We start from the raw sequence: 17244 nt of genomic DNA on the forward strand, positions 1-17244 counted from the left end.
ACAGTGTATCAGTTGTCTTGCAATCATCCCCCATCCCCATGGCCCCCACAGAATACAGCCAGACACTGGATACAAACTGCAGTTTATTAAGGCTCCAGAGTGAGAATTGGCACTTGGTTCTGTGCAGGGGCAGGGGTGTCAGTAGAACCCAAGAGAGCTGGGCCCAAACAAGTTGGATGGACCTCCCCCATTCCCCTGCCCCCCAATAAATAAAGTCTCAGCTCCACCTCAGGGTGCTGGTGCAGGGCAGGAAGCCCTCACTGAGGAGAACCCAGGGCTGCTGCCTCCTTATTTCTCCCCACATTGGACCTGTCCCCAGGTCAGTACCCCCACAGAGCCTCTGTGGCACTGTGCTCTGACAGAGCTGGGTGAGACGTGGGACCTGCCCCTACTGGAGGGGTTCAGGATGGGAAGCTGGCCTCCCCCGTGGTCAGTCATGGTCCGAGGCTGCCGAGGGCAGGCTCAGATGGGGCCTGCATTGGGGACACTGTGCGCATCCCAGGTCGGGGCCCAGCCTGGGCCACAGCTAGATGTGCAGCTCTGTGTCATCAGGTGGCTCCAGGCCAGACTCTGCACTGAGAGCTGAGGCTGAGGGACCCTGGGCTACCCCAAATGGTGAGACAACGGGTGACCGAGCAGCCAGAGGAGAGAGTGAGGGTGAGAAGCTGGGAGACATGGCAGCTGAGGATAGGGAGCCTTCATGGCTGATAGGGGAGCGGTGAGAGGCTGGTGGGAAGATGGCCCGGGTTGCTGCCGTGCTGGCTGGCTTCGGGGGCACAGACTTGGCTCCTGGGTGGGCCACAGCAGTGATGAGGGGCGGCGGGTCAATACGGGGAGCCGGGGGACATGGCCGAGCTTCATCCTTGAGCCGGGCAATCTCTGTGAAGACACTGGCCAGTGGCTGGAACTGAGGGCACCAGCTCAGCAGGTAGTCCCAGTTATAGCTGCCACGGAGCTCCTCCTCACCAGCCACAATGGCTGTCAGTGCACCTGCCACACATGGCTTGCCATCTGCTGGGAAGCCATAGTCCCCGGTGGGTGCAGGGCTCAGGCCACAGCCCCCGAGGAAGGCTGTGGCAGTGGCTGGTGGGCCCTCTTCTCGGTACAGAGTGGCTCCTGTACCTGGCAGCAGCAGCCCTGCCTTACGGCCCTTATACCAGGTGTCAGGGGCAGGTGGCTCGCAGGATGTATCGCTCAGTCCATCTGCATCTTGCTGGATGCCAGAGTCAGGGCCACGGGCAGCCAAGGAAGAAGCCACACTGGCCACACGTGGAAATTCATTGATCATGCGGATCTCGTCATCCTCTGCAGCCTCTGCTGAGCCTCGGCCACTGGAGTGTGAAGGGTCCAAGGAGCCTCCTCGGGGGTAGGGTCCTCCAGCTCCTGGCCCACCATAGCTGGGGAGTGTCTGGTGATAAAGGTGCTCTGAGGGCGGTGGGCTGGGTGGTTCTCGGCCTAGCTTCTGCAGAGAGCCACTGGCCAGGGGTGCTGCCTGTGACATTGGACCAGGTGCTGCCTCAGCCTTGCGGCCACGGGCCCGCACCAGCCCCAGGACCAGGGCTGCAAGTGCAAGCACCACCACAACTCCTAGGGAGGCCGCCACAGCCCCCACCAACAGCAGGTTGAGGTCGGGTGCCAGGCCTAGTGCAGTGTGGGTGATATCCACAGTCACGGGCACTGTGGCACTCCGGGAACCGGGTAGAGGACCCCGTGCCACCACCTCCAGCCTCAGCTCCCGTGGTGCCTCACGCCGTGTCCGGCCTCCATTCCCAGAAGTGCCTGTTGCACTGCCTGGCGCCCGGCTATCCACTCGAAGGTACAGGGCGCCTGTAGTCTGGTTGATACCAAAATAGGGGGAAGAGGTGGCAAGGGAGTAGAGCACCAGGCCATCAGCACCTCCATCCTCATCTGTGGCCTGCACATGACCCAGGCTATAGCCACGCCGGGCACCTTCTGGCACTTGGAAGTGGAAAGCTGGAGCCAGGAATACTGGGTCATACTCATCCTCCCCTGTCACCAGCACTGACACAGTGACAGAGGCTGAGAGATTCCCAGCGTCAGCAGCACCTACCAGCAGCTGGAAGCTTCCAGTGTGCTCATAGTCAAAGACCACTCGTGCCCGCAACTCCCCTGTTGAGCTGTTCAGCGCAAATGCCTCGCGGCCCTCAGGTCCTGGTCCGGCCTCTAGCAGGCTGTAGTGGAGCCTCCCGAAAGCCCCAGCATCCCCATCAATCGCATGCAGAGTGGTCACAAGAGTGCCTGGAGGCTGATTCTCTGCCAGGCTGGTGCTGAGCAAGCTCAGCGGGAAGATGGGGCCATGGTCATTCACATCCTGGACCTCGATGGTCACTGGTGCCAGAGCAAAGTGTACCCCAGCAGGGTCAGCAGCCTGCACTACAAGTTGATGTCGAACCTGGGTCTCACAGTCCAAGGGGCGGGCGAGTCGCAAGGCACCTGAGTTCTCATCCAGTTCGAAGAGGCCAGAAGGGTCGCCTGAGCTAACGGTGAAACGCACAAGGCCATGAGGACCTGGGTCAGCGTCAGAGGCCTCCACATGCAGCAGCTCAGCTCCAACGGGTGTGTCCTCGGGAACTGCCATGCGGTATGACGCATGAGTGAAGACAGGGGGGTTATCATTGACATCCAGCACAGTGACAGTGACAGGCACAGCTGAACTCCGAGGGGGCTGCCCCCGGTCAGCTGCAGCCACAGTTAAGTTGTACTGGGTTAAACTTTCAAAGTCTAGAGGCTCAAGCAACACCAGGCAGCCCAGTGCCCGGGGGCCTAGTCCACTACCTTCCTCAGTCTCAGCCAGCCGGGGTTCTAGCTGGAAGACTCGGCCCCGGTTGCCACTGACGATGCTATAGTCCATGGTGGCATGGGTGCGGCTTCCATCGGCATCTGTGGCCTCCAGGGTGAGCAGGGTGGAACCAGGGGGCAGATCCTCAGTCACAGCCACACGGTAGTGTGGCAATGTGAAGCTAGGGGTGTGGTCATTCTGGTCCTGCAGCTGCACATGCACTGTGGCTCGTGCTGCCCGGCTTGGCAACCCATGATCTCGTGCTTCCAGCACCACGTCCACCACTCCTGGCCCCTCCTGGCCCAAGGCCACTGTTCCCACTGTTGTGAACAAGGTCCCTGAGATGAGAAGGGAGTGGAGAGAAATATGCATTCAGCACAGCCTGTAAGTGAGCAGAGGGTGATCCTTTGGGGGCCTAGGAAATGGCTTTGGAAGTCAGACTCCATGGAATGGCCTGTGTGCTGGGAGTTTATGGAATGATCTCCAGGATTTATGAAATGGCTTTTGACATGCAGTCAGGACAAAGCTTAAAATAGAGACAGGGAGGTTGGGGGGATCTCCTCACTGGGTCAGAGATCTAGGAGTTAAGAATTCAGGCAAATTCTAGGAATGGAGTAAAAATATGGCCGGTCATGGTCAAAGATAAGGGGGTCAGATCCTGGGAAGGACGTACCATTGTTGGGGTCAACACTGAAGCCCTCAGCAGGGGAAGCCAGGTGGTAGGAAATGTGACCATTGGCTCCTGAATCCTGGTCAGTGGCAGAGACGGAGAGAATGGCACTGCCTGGAGGTGTGTGTTCAAGCAGTGTCACCTGGGGAGTGAGGAAAAGTGTTTATGGCCAAGTTTCCCAGCTGCCCTATTGTCCACTCAGCCTATGTTCTGGGGCTTGGTCCCATGAAGCCTGCTTGGCATCCATCATCCATGCCATCTTGAAGCCCATGCTCAATGTTCAAACTGCCCACCTTCCTCCACTTCTAAGCACAGGATGAAGAACCTGGACAAAGTTCTAGGACTTGGAAGGCTAGTTTGAGATGGGACCCTCCCATCCTCAGGGCTCCATCCTCAGGTCAGTTCCAACACCCAGCCCACCTCAGACACTTCAAGCCTTGCCACTTCCAACGTGAACAACCCTGGGCCCAGGTGTGGGGTCAGCTCCGGGCATCAGTACCTGGTAGAGGCTCTGGGAGAAGGCAGGTGCGTTGTCATTGACATCCTCCACAAACACTGTGAGGTTAGCACGGCCCTCATGAGGCCCATCATGTGCCAGCAGCTGCAAGTGGTAGCGGTCACATTGCTCAAAGTCCAGGGGGCCCGTGAGGGAGAGGCGGCCTCCATAGCGACCTATGCTGAAGGGATCCTGGGGTCCAGATGGGCTCAGCACATACCACAGCACTGGTCCTGAGTCCACATCATTCCTGTTACTTGTGCAATCTCTGAGCCCAACAGTGCATCTGCAATACATGGGACAAGTATGTTTGGCATGGTCCAAGACACCCCTGGAGCCCAGGGTGGGGTAAAGTGCTACCCTACCACCCTCTGTACCTCTCACTTTACTGAGACCTCACCTTCTGACACTTGGAGCTCCCAGGGCTGGGGGATGGTGGGGCGATTATCATTGGTGTCGATGACCATCACTGTCAGGGTAGCTGAGCCCACTAGGGCTGGGCTTCCTCTGTCTGTGGCCATCAGTACCAGCCTGGACACAGAGCACAATCAGGGATGGGGCCTGGGGATAAGGGAGAACCCTGGGCAGGGCTAGGAGGACTCCTGAGAGTCTGGGAATCTGGGGGACTCAGGATGTGGCCTAGAGATTGAGAGGGATTCAGGGCAGGGCTTGAAACTGGATGGAGCCAGGATGGGGTCTTGGAATCTAAAGGGCCAGGCCTTACTGTGTTTCAGCCCAGATCTCACGGTCCAGGATGGCTGTAGTAGTAATAGTGCCTGTGGCTGGGTCTACGTGGAACAATCCCCGTGCTGGCTGGGATGCGGCCAGGCTGTAGGAGATCTGTCCGCTGGGGCCTTGGTCTAGGTCATCTGCCTCCACCTGGTGGGAGGAGGAGGCTGCTGGCACTGGGCTGGCCATAGACAAGTCTGGCCAGCCCTGTCCCCCATCTTCTCATCATATCCCACACCTGCAGCAGGGGTCCCTCTAAGGGCCTGGACTCAGGCAGGAAGGCCACGTAGTGGGGACGCAGGAAGCGGGGAGCATTGTCATTGGCATCTTGCAGGGTTAGGGTCAGCACGGAGAAAGCAAAGGCTCCCCCGCTCTCTGCTTGCAGCACCAGTCGCAGTCGTGGGCTGGCTTCGAAGTCCAGGCCCTCTGCTGATCGAACAGTGATGGCTCCTGGGGGGAGGCAGAAAGCATCACAGATAGCCCTTGCTTGCCCTGGAGCCTCCCTCTCTGTTGCCCCTTCCTCAAGGGCAGACCCTCCCCATCTAGGGCCTTTTCAGCCAAAGAGGATCTCCCAAGGAGCCTGTCGTCTCACAGAGCCCCTGCTCCTGCCCTTTACCTGTACTCGGCTGGATGGAAAATGTCCCTTTCTCATTCCCACTGAGAATGCTGTAAGTGATTGGTCCACTTGAGCCCCCCGCATGGATAGCCTTAGGGGAGACAATGGGAGTCCCTGCAGAGAGGATGACATTGGTTGGAATGGGAGCACTGAAGGAGATTACAAGACATTTTTAGTGAGTAACCCCAGCCCATCCAGGGATACAAAGCTGGGAGACATGGTTGAGGACCCACCTGGGGGAGCATTCTCACGGAGCATGGTTTCACTACTAGCCCGAGGAAAGCGAGGTCCACGCTCAGACTCCCCCTGCAACCCAACAATGACCACACCAGTGGCAGAGCGAGCTGGACGGCCAAGGTCAGTGGCCACGACGAAGAGGACACGATCCCGGGGGCCCAAGGCTACAGGTGAGCGGGCCACACGTATTTCACCAGTGTAGGAGTCCACAGTGGTGCCAGGAGGTGGCGTGCCTGCCAGCCGGTATAGGATGGAGGCATTAGCACCAGCATCACGGTCTTCAGCTCGCAGAGTGGCCAGAGCCAGGGTCGGGGTGCTAAGGCTGGGGCCTGGGCGGGGCAGGCGCAGCCTCAGGGGACTGGTGGGGAAGATGGGTGCATGGTCATTGACGTCACGCACAGTGATGGTGACAGGTACCGTGGTGCTCAGGGGCCCAGCAGCTGCACCATCCACTGCACTCACAGAAAAGGCATAGCTGGGACATTGCTCTCTGTCTAGGGCTGTGGCTGTGCGTAATTCCCCGGAGCTGGGCTCTAGCAGGAAGGCTCCTGCTGCACCTGTACCCAGGTAGTAGGTCACACGGCCATTGGCCCCAGCGTCAGGGTCATGAGCCTGTAGCTGCAGCAACAAGGACCCTGCAGGTGCATCTTCAGGCACCTCCACAGAGTAGGCAGGCACAGGGAAGGCTGGGGCATGGTCATTGGCATCCAGCACTGTCACTGTCACAAGCAGAGTGGTACTGAGAGCTGGCTGGCCTCCATCCCGGGCCTCTATCCGCAGCTGGAATGCTGGCTCCACCTCTCGGTCTAATGGCCTCATGGTGCCACACGCCCAGAAGCTAGGTCTAGGACAAAGGCTCCTGATGGGTCCCATCTGCAAGAGAAGTACATGTGGCACATAGACAAAGATGTGTCAGTCCATGGGAGTGAGGGTGATTTACAGGCAACAGTAAATGGGAAGGGGTAGAGAGGAGAGAAACTGGGAGAAAGGCAGAAAAGAGAACCACAGATGGGTAAAGGAGAATACTATAAAGCAGCTGTTCTCAGAGTGTGGTCTGGGGACTCCTTTCAGGGAGTATATAATCAAAACTAGTTTCTAGAAATATTAAAACATTATATGTCTTTGTTAATTCTTAGTATCTCACAAATGTACAGTAGAGTCCGAATGCTGCATGACAAGTGATGACATCACTTGGGTAGTAATGCAACATGTGCTTACAATTTCTTATGTCTTCTAGAATATAGAAAGTTTAGAGCATAAACGTATTTTCAGAGATTCATTCAGTTTTTTGTTGTTGCTGTTGTTTTAAAAGATTTTATTTATTTGACAGAGAGAGAGAAGAAGAGAGAGAGAGAGAGAAAGAGAGAGAGAGAGAGAGCACGAGTGTGCACAAGCACAGGAGCAGCAGGTAGAGGGAGAAGCTGTTCCCCGCTGAGCCCGACATGGGGCTCAATCCCAGAACCCCGGGATTATGACCTGAGCTGAAGGCAGATGCTTAACCGACTGACCCACCCAGGCATCTGACTCATTCAATTTTTACTTGCTTACTTTTAGTTACGCCTGCTATAATCTTTGCTGTCCAACAAATTATTTGAACCTCTAATATTTCTTTGTGCCTATAAAGTAATACAGTAAGCAGGATATTCACTGGCTTTTTACAATGGCATTTTAAGATTTTTTCAGCTTTAATATCTAATATAGCAAATACTGATGTCATGGTGTTTACATACATAAATACACATGTATTTATATATATGTTTGTTATATTAGTACATCAACAAATATTGATATCATGTACAAAACTCTTCAAGGTTCTCAAAAATTAAAAATATCGGGGCGCCTGGGTGGCTCAGCGGGTTAAAGCCTCTGCCTTCGGCTCAGGTCATGGTCTCAGGGTCCTGGGATCGAGTCCCACATCAGGCTCTCTGCTCAGCGGGGAGCCTGCTTCCTCCTCTCTCTCTCTGCCTGCCTCTCTGACTACTTGTGATCTCTGTCTATCAAATAAATAAATAAAATCTTAAAAAAAAAAATAAAGCCTCTGCCTTTGGCTCAGGTCATGATCTCAGGGTCCTGGGATCGAGTCCCACATCAGGCTCTCTGCTCAGCGGAGAGCCTGTTTCCTCTCTCTCTCTCTCTCTGCCTGCCTCTCTGCCTACTTGTGATCTCTGTCTGTCAAATAAATAAATAAAATCTTAAAAAAAATTAAAAATATCAAGGGTTACTCAGACCAAAAAGTTTGAGAATAAGTGCTCCACAGGGAGAAACAAGAAAGAAAAAGGAAAGAAACGGGAAAATAGAGACACAGAGGGATATAAAGAGCTGAAAAGGCATAGAAAGAGATACTCAAACACATATATGCATGATTGAAAAGGTAGAAGACCAAGAAAAGAGAAAGGAAACCCAGACACACTGAGACTGACATAAGCACACAAGGAGTAGAACCGGGCAAGTGGGCGCTAGGTGGGCAGGTGTGGGACAGTTCTCCCCCAGGTATGCGGTACTGCAGCTGCCCATTGGCTCCCACGTCTGGGTCAGAGGCCCGCAGCACGTAAGGGTCTGGGGGTCGGCCCTCAGGCACCTCAGGAGAGGTGGGCACTCCCAAAGGTTGGGGCATGGTCATTCTCATCCTCCAAGTCACTCGCACTGTGACATGGGTCAGCAGTGGGGGTGGCCCTGTCCCGGGCATACACTATGGGGAAGCAAAATCAGTAAGATGTAGCCTGCTCCCATCCATGGAGAAACCCACACAACACAGCATTCACACATGCTCACCAGGTGCACATATGAACCAGAAAATGTCCATCTCTCCACACTCTGCAAGTACATGGGTGCCTACATGTGTACATGCACACATAAATATACATGTCAGAAGACCTTTTTTTCTTCCCACTTTTCATATCTTACTGCATGCAAGATGGATCTTGGATTAGTCGTAGTGTGACAGAAAAGGCACTCAACAAGGTATCAAAAGATGTGGGTTCAAGTTCCAGCTCTACCACCTCCAAGCTGTGTGTTAGCTTGCACAAGTCACTTAACCTCTATGGTACTCACTACCAATATGCTTTTCTGTTAGATGGCCACAGTTTAATCTGAGGGAATCCTAAAGGACAGAGCTGTGGCATCATGTATTTGAGAGTTTGTGTGATCACAATGTCAACAGCCTAGAAGTCAGGTCACCTTGCCATCTGACCAACACTTGCCTCCCCAAAGGGATAGGAAAATATAACACGCTGTACTATAATAGGTGGAAGCTACTAGAAGGTAGTTTGGGGGTTCTGCCCAAGTAATACTGGTGCTTACAACACCCCAGGCTTTTCAGATCCAGTCAATGTGTACCTGTCAGGTTGATCTCCTCCTTCTCCTCCCGGTCCAGGGCCCGAAGAGTTGTGAGGACTCCAGTGTCTGGATCCAGGGAGAAGCTTTCGCCAGAGATGCCTCCATAAGTCACCTGCCCATTGGCCCCTGAGAAGGGGCAACATGGAGGGAGATCAGAGGGTAAATATACCCTTTCTTGCCCAGTTACCCTCTCCACTCATCCGCTCAGGTTTTACCTAGGTCTGGGTCAGTTGCCCGCAGAGTGAGAAGAGAAGTACCAGGCGGGCTGTTCTCACGCAAGAGAACACTGTACTCCTGCTGCTGGAAAGCGGGTGCCTCGTCGTTCACGTCAGCGACACTGACCGTCAGGAGCTGCGTGGCTGAGCGCGGCGGGGAGCCGTGGTCGGAGGCCACCACGGTCAGTACGTGCTCAGCTCGCTGTTCCCGGTCCAGGGACCGCACCACCGACAGCGCTCCTAGGTGAGCAGTAGGGCAGGTTGGAAAGAAACCTCAACACTCACTTTCCATCAGCACCCTCCCTCACCCCAACCTCCTCCCTGTCCAACTCACCTGTGCTGGAGTGTAGCCGGAAGTAGCCGTCCCCGCCAGCTGCCAGGCGATAGGACACGCGTGCAGCTTCGCCCAAGTCCGGGTCCCGCGCTACCACGTGCAGCGCCACCGGTCCGGGAGGCTGATCCTCGTGATGCGCACACGTGAGGTGAGGCGAAGACGGGCGCATTGTCATTCTCATCTGTGACAAAGACCCGCGCGGAGACTCGCGCTGCACGACGGCGACTGGCGTTGGCGGGCCGGTCGGTGGCTTCCACGAGCAGCAGCAGGGCGGGTGTGGTCTCCCGGTCCAGGCCTCGGGGCGCGCTGAGGGCGCCAGTGCGCGCGTCTAGGCGCAGCGCAGGCACCGGCGGCTCCTGGCGAAGCAGGCGGTAGCGCACGTCGCTGTTGGGACCGGGGCCGTCGGCGTCCGAAGCACGGAAGGTGTACAGCGCTGCGCCAGGGTCCGGGTTCTCCGGCAGCGCCAACGCCAGTGGATCGCGCGGGAAGGCCGGCGCGTGCTCGTTCTCGTCCTGCACGCGCACCTGCACGCGCACCAGCCGCGCACCCGCGCCTCCCGGCCCCTCAGCGCGCACAGTGAGCGCACGCCACGCTGGGCCCGCCTCGAAGTCCAGGGGCCGCGCCAGGTACAAGCGCCCCGAGGCCGAGTCCAGCGCGAAGGTACCCTCCGGGTCGGCGCCGCCCACCAACGTGTAGGTAAGTGCGCCCACCCCTGCCGGCTCCGGCGATGCCACAGAGCCCAACAGGGAGCCTGGCTGCAGCCCTTCCGCTGCTGTCACTGTCAACACGACGGGCACTGGAGCCGCTGGGTCTGGCTCTGAGGAATCCGGTGGGGGCTCAGCGGAGCGAACTGAGGGAAGCACCTGTTGTGAACCGAGGAGGAATGGACAGAATCAGGGGGACCCGTGTAAAAGGGGTCTGGGCTGGCCGGCTGGGTAGCTGAAGGGTTAGTCAGAGTAGCCTGACTAGAGGGCATAAGAACTCTGGCGAACGCATATTTCTTGGAGGAGCCCATAGCTGTAGCTGACAAGAAGTGGACAGATTTAAGGAAAGTCAGTGGTACCTGCACCAGCAGCTGGAGGCTGGAGCTCCGAGGGGGGCTTCCTTGGTCGTGAGCACTCAAAGTCAGTACGTAGTGTGGCCGCTCTGCTCTGATCAGGGGTGCTGCAGTGAGCAGCTCCCCCGAATGAGGGTGAAGAGAGAAGAGCTCTGAGCCAGGACCTGGAAACAGGCAGAGGAAGAAGAGTGAAGGCCTGTTTCCCAGAGCTGGGCAGGTCATGCCATCCCCACCAACTTCCTTCTCTCCACACCACTCCCCATACCAGTTAGTGTGTACAAGATGGTGCCATTCTCCCCCTCATCTGGATCCTTGGCCTGCAGAGTTGTCACCAGTGTTCCTGGAGGCACTCGATCTGGTACCTGTGGGGACACACAACTCACGAATAGCTGTGTCCTTCCTGTTTTTGAGATATCTCAGGGTTAATCAAGTTCCCCTCACTTGAATGCAGGCAGAGCCCCTTTCTTGCTCTCACACCTGTTTCAAGAGCCAGTCTCTCTTACCTACACCTACAGCTCTGTGGGGAGACCCCCCCATGACCTCTCACATTTTTTCAGGGCAGGGTTCTGCCACTTCACATACCTGTATAGGGAGGCCCCCGCCAGCAGCCCCAGAAGCTTGCAGGAAGCTGGGGCTGTTGTCATTGAGGTCGAGAACTGCAATGTGCACGGTGCCTGTGGTACTACGGGGTGGGCTCCCCCCATCCTGCACCTGCACCAGGAGCTGGTAGCTGCTCTGCCGCTCTCGATCCAGGGTTTGGAGTGTGGTCATTTCTCCTGGAAGTGCAGGATAGGGATCATGTATGGGGTAGCTAGGGATGTACAGCCTGAGGCCTGCAGCTGAGAAGCTGGGGTTTAGGGAATGGGAGGGAAATGCCAGGGTGAAAGTCCGGCTCAGTCCTGGTCCTAAAGCAGGGGTCTGGGATTCTGTCTGGGTATTCACCAGGCTGAGGATGAGGCTATGAGGTCTCAGAATTTGGGCCCCAGTGCTCACCAGTCTGGGGGTGGATGCGGAAGGCCTTGCTGTCTTCTGACAGCGGTCGCAGGCTGTAGGTCAGACGTCCATTAGGTCCCGAGTCTCGGTCAGTGGCAAAGACCCGGCCCACGCTGGTCCCTGGGGGCTGGTTCTCAGCCACAGCCAGGAAGGTGGGCTCCTCAGACAAGCGGGGACTGTGGTCATTCTGGTTGAGAATGCTGACCCTCACGGTGGTTGTGCCTGTCTGCTGCCCCAACTCAGCTTTGGACCCAGACACTGCCATTACCTTCAGTGTGTACAACTCCTGGGCCTCACGGTCCAGTGCTGCTCGTACCCATAGCCAACCACTCTGTGGTTCCAGGCCAAAGGGGCTACTTGGCCCATCTGCTGCAAGATGGTAGGTAATGGGGCCCCCATCTGGTGCTTGAGCTTGCACTTTCAGGACCCGAGTTCCAGGGGTGGTGCCTGAGGGCAGGTCCACACGGTAGGTAGGGCTGTCAAAATGAGGAGCCAGCCCACGGGTCCCCAAGTCCTGTACCACCACCCCGTAGTCGAAAGTGGCTGGTGCGGGGTGGGGAGCCTCCATCCCGGGCCTCCAGCTCCAGCTCATGGGCTGGCCCCCCTGGGGGCCCCAGAGGTCCCATAAGCCGTACATGGCCTGTAGTGGGGTCCACAGTGAAGGCCCCACCACCCCCAGCAAGCAGGGTAAAGGTGACTCGACTGTTAACGCCTGCATCAGGGTCCAGAGCCCGAAGTGTATAAATGGGAGTCCCTGGGGCAGTGTTTGGTGGCAGCAACACTGTGTCTTCAGGTGCAGGGAAGGCAGGGGAGTTGTCATTCACATCATCCAGCAGCACACGCACCCGAGCTACAGCAAAAGCTGGGGGCACTCCACTGCCTGCCCGCACCTCCAGCTCTAGCACTGGTCCCAGCAGCTCCCGGTCCAGAGGGCGAAGTGTTTGTAATAGCCCTGAGGCCCCATCTAAGGAGAAGAGTCCTCGGGGATCCCCGCCTGATAGGGCAAGAGTCACAGACCCCAAGCGACCTAGGGGAAGGAGAGAGGAGTCAAGAAAGCAATGGAGACATCTACTAAGTTGGGGCCTAGACTCTGATCTCAAGGAGGGCTAAGGACTATCCATACTGTGTCTTTCAAACTATTAGGGGGAGGGGCAGGTGGTGGCAGAGATGCTGGGTGGCACTAAGGTGATACTTCATGTGTCTGTGGATGAAGGCGAGTGCCTGCACTGTGCCAGGGATGTGCTGGGGATTTGAACCTGCATGTTTTATACTGCGGCTGTCTATGGTGTGATACTCTAGGGTACTTTGAGATGGGTTATGTTGGAGTGGCTGGGTAGAGCACCAGAAGGGTTTAATGATAACTGATACCTGGTGGATTGTGCGCCCGGACTATGCCCACACTGGTGCCTGGTGCCACATCCTCTGGTACAGAAAAGACATACTGTAGTTGCTCAAATACTGGTGGCACAGGGGTTCCAGGCACAATGCTGATGTTGACTCGGGCACTGGGCTCTGCCTGCAGGCCACCTCCATCCTGAGCCCCAATCTCCAGCTGCACCACAGAGTTGGCCCGTCTGGCCAAGGGCCAGGCTACTGTCAACAGCCCTGGGAGAAGGGACAGAAGCAGAGTGCATAAGGAAACAGCATAGAGGTAGAAAGGTTATGGGAAAGGGGGCAGTACTTCATTTAAGTAGGTGGGAAGAGGGGTCCGGGGACAAGCCCTGGGAATGGGAGATCCTCACCTGAGTGCTCATCCAAGGCAAAGAGTGGGGGGTTATTGCCAGCCAGGATGTGGTAGGAGAGTCGCCCGTGGGGCCCCTGATCAGGGTCATGGGCACGCACCCTCAGTACAGCTGTGCCTGGTGTACTCTGCGCACTCAGACTGGCAGCATACTCCCGTGGATAAAACTGCGGGGGGTTGTCGTTCTCGTCTGACACAAACACTTTCACGTATACCATGGACTTGAGGCCTCCCTAGGGAGACAGGCAGCAGTAAGTCAGATGGGCCCTGTCTGGCTCTGATAAATGCCCTATCCCAACATCGCAACCTGTCCACAGTCTGCCCACTCACCCCGTCCACAGCCGTCACTGTGAAGTCGAAGCTTGAGGGCCCCTGATCTCGGTCCAGGGTCCGGGTTGTGCACACATCACCACTGTGGGCATCGATGCGGAACGGGGGAGACCCTGAGGCACCAAGTCCGGCACCCAAGGAATAGGAGAGGAGGCCAAATGGACCACTGTCCGCATCTGTGGCTGTCACCTAGGGAGAGGCTGGGGTGAGTGATGCCCCTTCTTTTTGACCAGAAGATCCAGAGCTAAGTGGCAATTAGAAGGAGCAGGCCCTGGGCCAGCTGGGTGCCAGGGTCTCTGGAGAGAGGATACAGAGAGGGGACAAGTAGGATGTGGGCCAAAACCCAACCTCACCGCCTCAGACCTCACCACCTGGTTGAGGTTCCTGTGAGCTTCTAGTCACAACATTTTTGTCAGCTGGTCAATATATAACTTTGTTTTAAGTGTGTTTCTGTTTGAAGACACCTAATGTAATATATATTGTTGATTCATTAACATTGAATCCACAGCCGATGACACTGTAAGTCACATCTGAATGAAACTTATCTAACACATGTGTTATCTTCATAAGGCACATCACTGTTCCTGTGCTTAGGAACACGAGACAGCACTTGAGCACTACACTTGGGGATCATTTTAAAGAGCAAATCACCAAACAAAAGGGACAAAAATGTGAAAAATGTGGCACTAAATAGACCGCGGGAGGGACCGTTGTTTACAGTATGAGCTGAAACATGAAGGCAGAGCGTTGCCTGGAATGTGCCCACCAGTCCACTTGAATTTCTCATCGTTCTGCACATGTCGGGAAACGACTGCAAAAGCTCCGTGAGTATCGGCTTGGGGGTTACAATAAAATTTTAGAGAGTTCACAAATTTGGAAATACAGAATCTGCCCATGATGAGAACCTCCCTGGAAGTGAGAGAGGGAGAATGGCTAGTCTATGGGAAGTCAAGGTCTTATGTCCAGGGGGGCTCCTCAAAACTAAGAAGTAGGGATGGCTCTCCTGCTTAATTCTTGGGTATCCCCCAGACTGGCTCAGGAAAAGTTGAACTATTGGACATTAATGTCAGGAGCCTCTAAACATTTCAGAGCCAGGGCAGCAGGAGACACCATTCTGAAAGCTTCTGAGCCCAGGACAGGGCCAGGCACACAGGAGTTCTCTGCATATATTTGTTGAATGAGTAGATGGACATTCTCATTACCCTGACAACAAAACCTTCTTTCAAACTAAGTTTTATACATTGGGTGCACATTAGACCTCTGACAGTGTGTTAGCTGGTGCTGACTGCTGTAGACTGTGACAAAGTACTCTCTGTGGATACAGGGGTCCTAGGGTCATGTCATGTTGTAAGAGGAGGCTGGAGAGTTCCTTCTTCTTAGCCAGAAAATGTTCCTCAGAGAGAAGGCTAGCCAAGGACTTCTGATTTGTTGCCCAGGCCCTTGATGGAAGTGATTTGTGGCACTGTTTACCCTCCAGAGAGACTCTAAAACCCTGCCATGGCTGACCCTGGAAACAGCTCCTGCTCCAACTCTTTACTATGGCTGTGGGCCCAGATATCCCAGGAGACAAACATCCCCCCGCATCAATCCAGGCAGGCTGCAGCCCAGCTGTGGCACCATCTCCAGAAGCTGTTAAAGACCTTTGCCCTCTGACTCGCTGCAGGAAGAAAGCAATAAATAGTGGTCAGGGGAAGTTGTCAGGAAGTGACCCCAAAAGGCGTAGGGGCCACTGACTGGAAATGACCAAGGCAGAAGTGAACTTCCCGCCCTGTGCAGCTCCTGCTTAGAGGTTCCACTGCAAATGCACTGTCTCCCTTCCCAGCAGGCTCTCAGCCCTGCCTCCCAGTCCAACCTTGGTCAGCTCCTTCTCTTGCTCATCTCTCTCCTTTTGTCCCCACCCACTCCCTAGCTCTATCGAATGCAGTATTCAGGGAGGAAATAAAGACCCTTATCTGTGAATTTTCTGAAGTTCCTTCCAGACCACAAACTTACAGCATCTACCCCATCCTGACCTCCTTTCCAGGTGTCGCCTGCTTCTCCTCCCACTACCGTCCCCTCCACATTCCTCTGCCTCCCTTTCCCCTGCCTGTTCTCACACACTGTTGCTCCCTGGAATCTCTTCTTGGCCTCTTTTCACTCCACATGTTCCCTCAGGACCTTCTCTTCCACTTCCGTGGCTTTGACCATTGTCTGCACTTTGACCTAGACCAGTCCTCTGAGCTCCAGACCTGTACATCCAGATGCCTGCTCAACATCTCCACTTGGATGTCCCACAGGCACCTTAAATCCAGCCTGTCCAAAGCTAAATTCATGATCATTCCAACCCCCTCTAATGACTCTTCCATCCACGTAGTTGCTCAAGCCAGAAATCTGTTCTTCCCTTTTCCTCTCCTGGTATATCAATCAACTAGGGACTAAGTAAATCCTCATTATCTCTCCTATTTGTCTATTCCTCTCCATCACCATTATCACTGTCCTGATTTAGGCCTGAGTCATCTCTCCCCTGGACTATTGTGATTCCCTTCTCATAGGTTTCTGGCCCTCTAATCTGTCCTCTACTCCAGGATTTCTGGTCCTTAGCATGTCTGACAGTTTGGACCAGATAATTCTTTGTCGTGGTGCTGTCATATGCACTATAAGATATCTGACAGCATCCCTGGCCCCTATGTGCTAGGTGCCAGTAGCATCCCACCAGTTGTGACCTTCAGAAGTCTCTAGACATTGCCTAATGTCCCCTCCAGAGGGAAAAATCACTCCCAGTCATGAACCACTACTTTATACTAACTACCAAAAACATCTTTTGAGAAAGCAAATATGGTCATATTAAACTTCTCCTCGAAAATTTTCAATGTTCTCTAAAGAAAAGTCCTCAAACCCTTGGCTTGGCTCCTCACTGGGTGGCCTACTTGCACTCCCACCTTCCACTCACCCACTACACACCTTGAACTCCAGAGACACTGAGCTACTTGTAGCTTCTGAACAAGTCAGGCTCTCCCTCCGCTCTGGGCATGTCACCTGTGCCTGGACCCCTTCTCCCACACCATCCAGCCCCCTCACAAACTCCTGCTCAGCCTGTGAGTCTCAGCTTAAGTGTCACCTCTTTGGGGATGCATTCAAATTGCCTATCTGTACCTCACATAAGTCCCCGTTATGGAATTTTTTTTTAAATTTTTATTGAAGTGCAACTATTTCTTTGCACAATAATCTCCCCTCTAGACTATAAACACCATGAAGTAGGGGGTAATGACTCATTCATTACTGTATTCTTTGTCCCTAAGACAATGACTAGCACATGGTAGATACCTGATAAATGTATACTTAATGCATCCAATATTAAGACTTCTTCTAACAGATACAAACACTGTAGTCATTTTTACTCTCATTGCCTATAGTTACTAAGAGTGAAAACTCAAGGAAACCCTCTGGAGAGTTGCTCTCTTACTTCAAGCACTAGTGAAGAAGAAATTTAGAAGCTGTCACCCATTGGTCCTGTGCCAAGAGGGAGAGTAAACACATGGGAAAGTGGATGGGAGCTGGACAGCACCAGGCAGGCAAATACCCAGAGTCTAGCCAGAGGGCAAGGCATCAGCTGGGTCCAGGCACTGCCTGAAGTCTAGGCCAATAGGCAGCCCCTGAGAAGATGCTCAGGGATATGGTGGACTTCTGAGATGTAAAGACTTCAAGCACTAG

At 54.8% G+C, this 17244-nt stretch overlaps 1 protein-coding gene across 1 annotated transcript in view; it reads right to left on the minus strand.

The window, feature by feature from the left end:
* Positions 1-65: 65 nt before the first annotated feature.
* DCHS1 (dachsous cadherin-related 1) overlaps positions 66-17244 on the minus strand; it is a 46585-nt gene continuing 29406 nt past the window's right edge. Inside the window, 26 exon segments of the mRNA XM_047690479.1 lie at positions 66-3138; positions 3474-3612; positions 3970-4217; positions 4220-4252; positions 4367-4497; positions 4691-4845; positions 4934-5145; positions 5312-5425; positions 5545-6375; positions 6378-6421; positions 8026-8130; positions 8132-8183; positions 8186-8223; positions 8225-8237; positions 8885-9010; positions 9100-9339; positions 9434-9579; positions 9581-10296; positions 10497-10654; positions 10756-10852; positions 11073-11266; positions 11484-12009; positions 12011-12510; positions 12852-13088; positions 13226-13457; positions 13555-13743. Coding sequence (XP_047546435.1) covers positions 527-3138; positions 3474-3612; positions 3970-4217; positions 4220-4252; positions 4367-4497; positions 4691-4845; positions 4934-5145; positions 5312-5425; positions 5545-6375; positions 6378-6421; positions 8026-8130; positions 8132-8183; positions 8186-8223; positions 8225-8237; positions 8885-9010; positions 9100-9339; positions 9434-9579; positions 9581-10296; positions 10497-10654; positions 10756-10852; positions 11073-11266; positions 11484-12009; positions 12011-12510; positions 12852-13088; positions 13226-13457; positions 13555-13743 — 8088 coding nt within the window. The 3' untranslated portion in view covers positions 66-526.

Source organism: Lutra lutra, chromosome 10, assembly GCF_902655055.1.
Source record: "Lutra lutra chromosome 10, mLutLut1.2, whole genome shotgun sequence".
In the NCBI taxonomy this organism is placed as follows: Eukaryota; Metazoa; Chordata; class Mammalia; order Carnivora; family Mustelidae; genus Lutra; species Lutra lutra.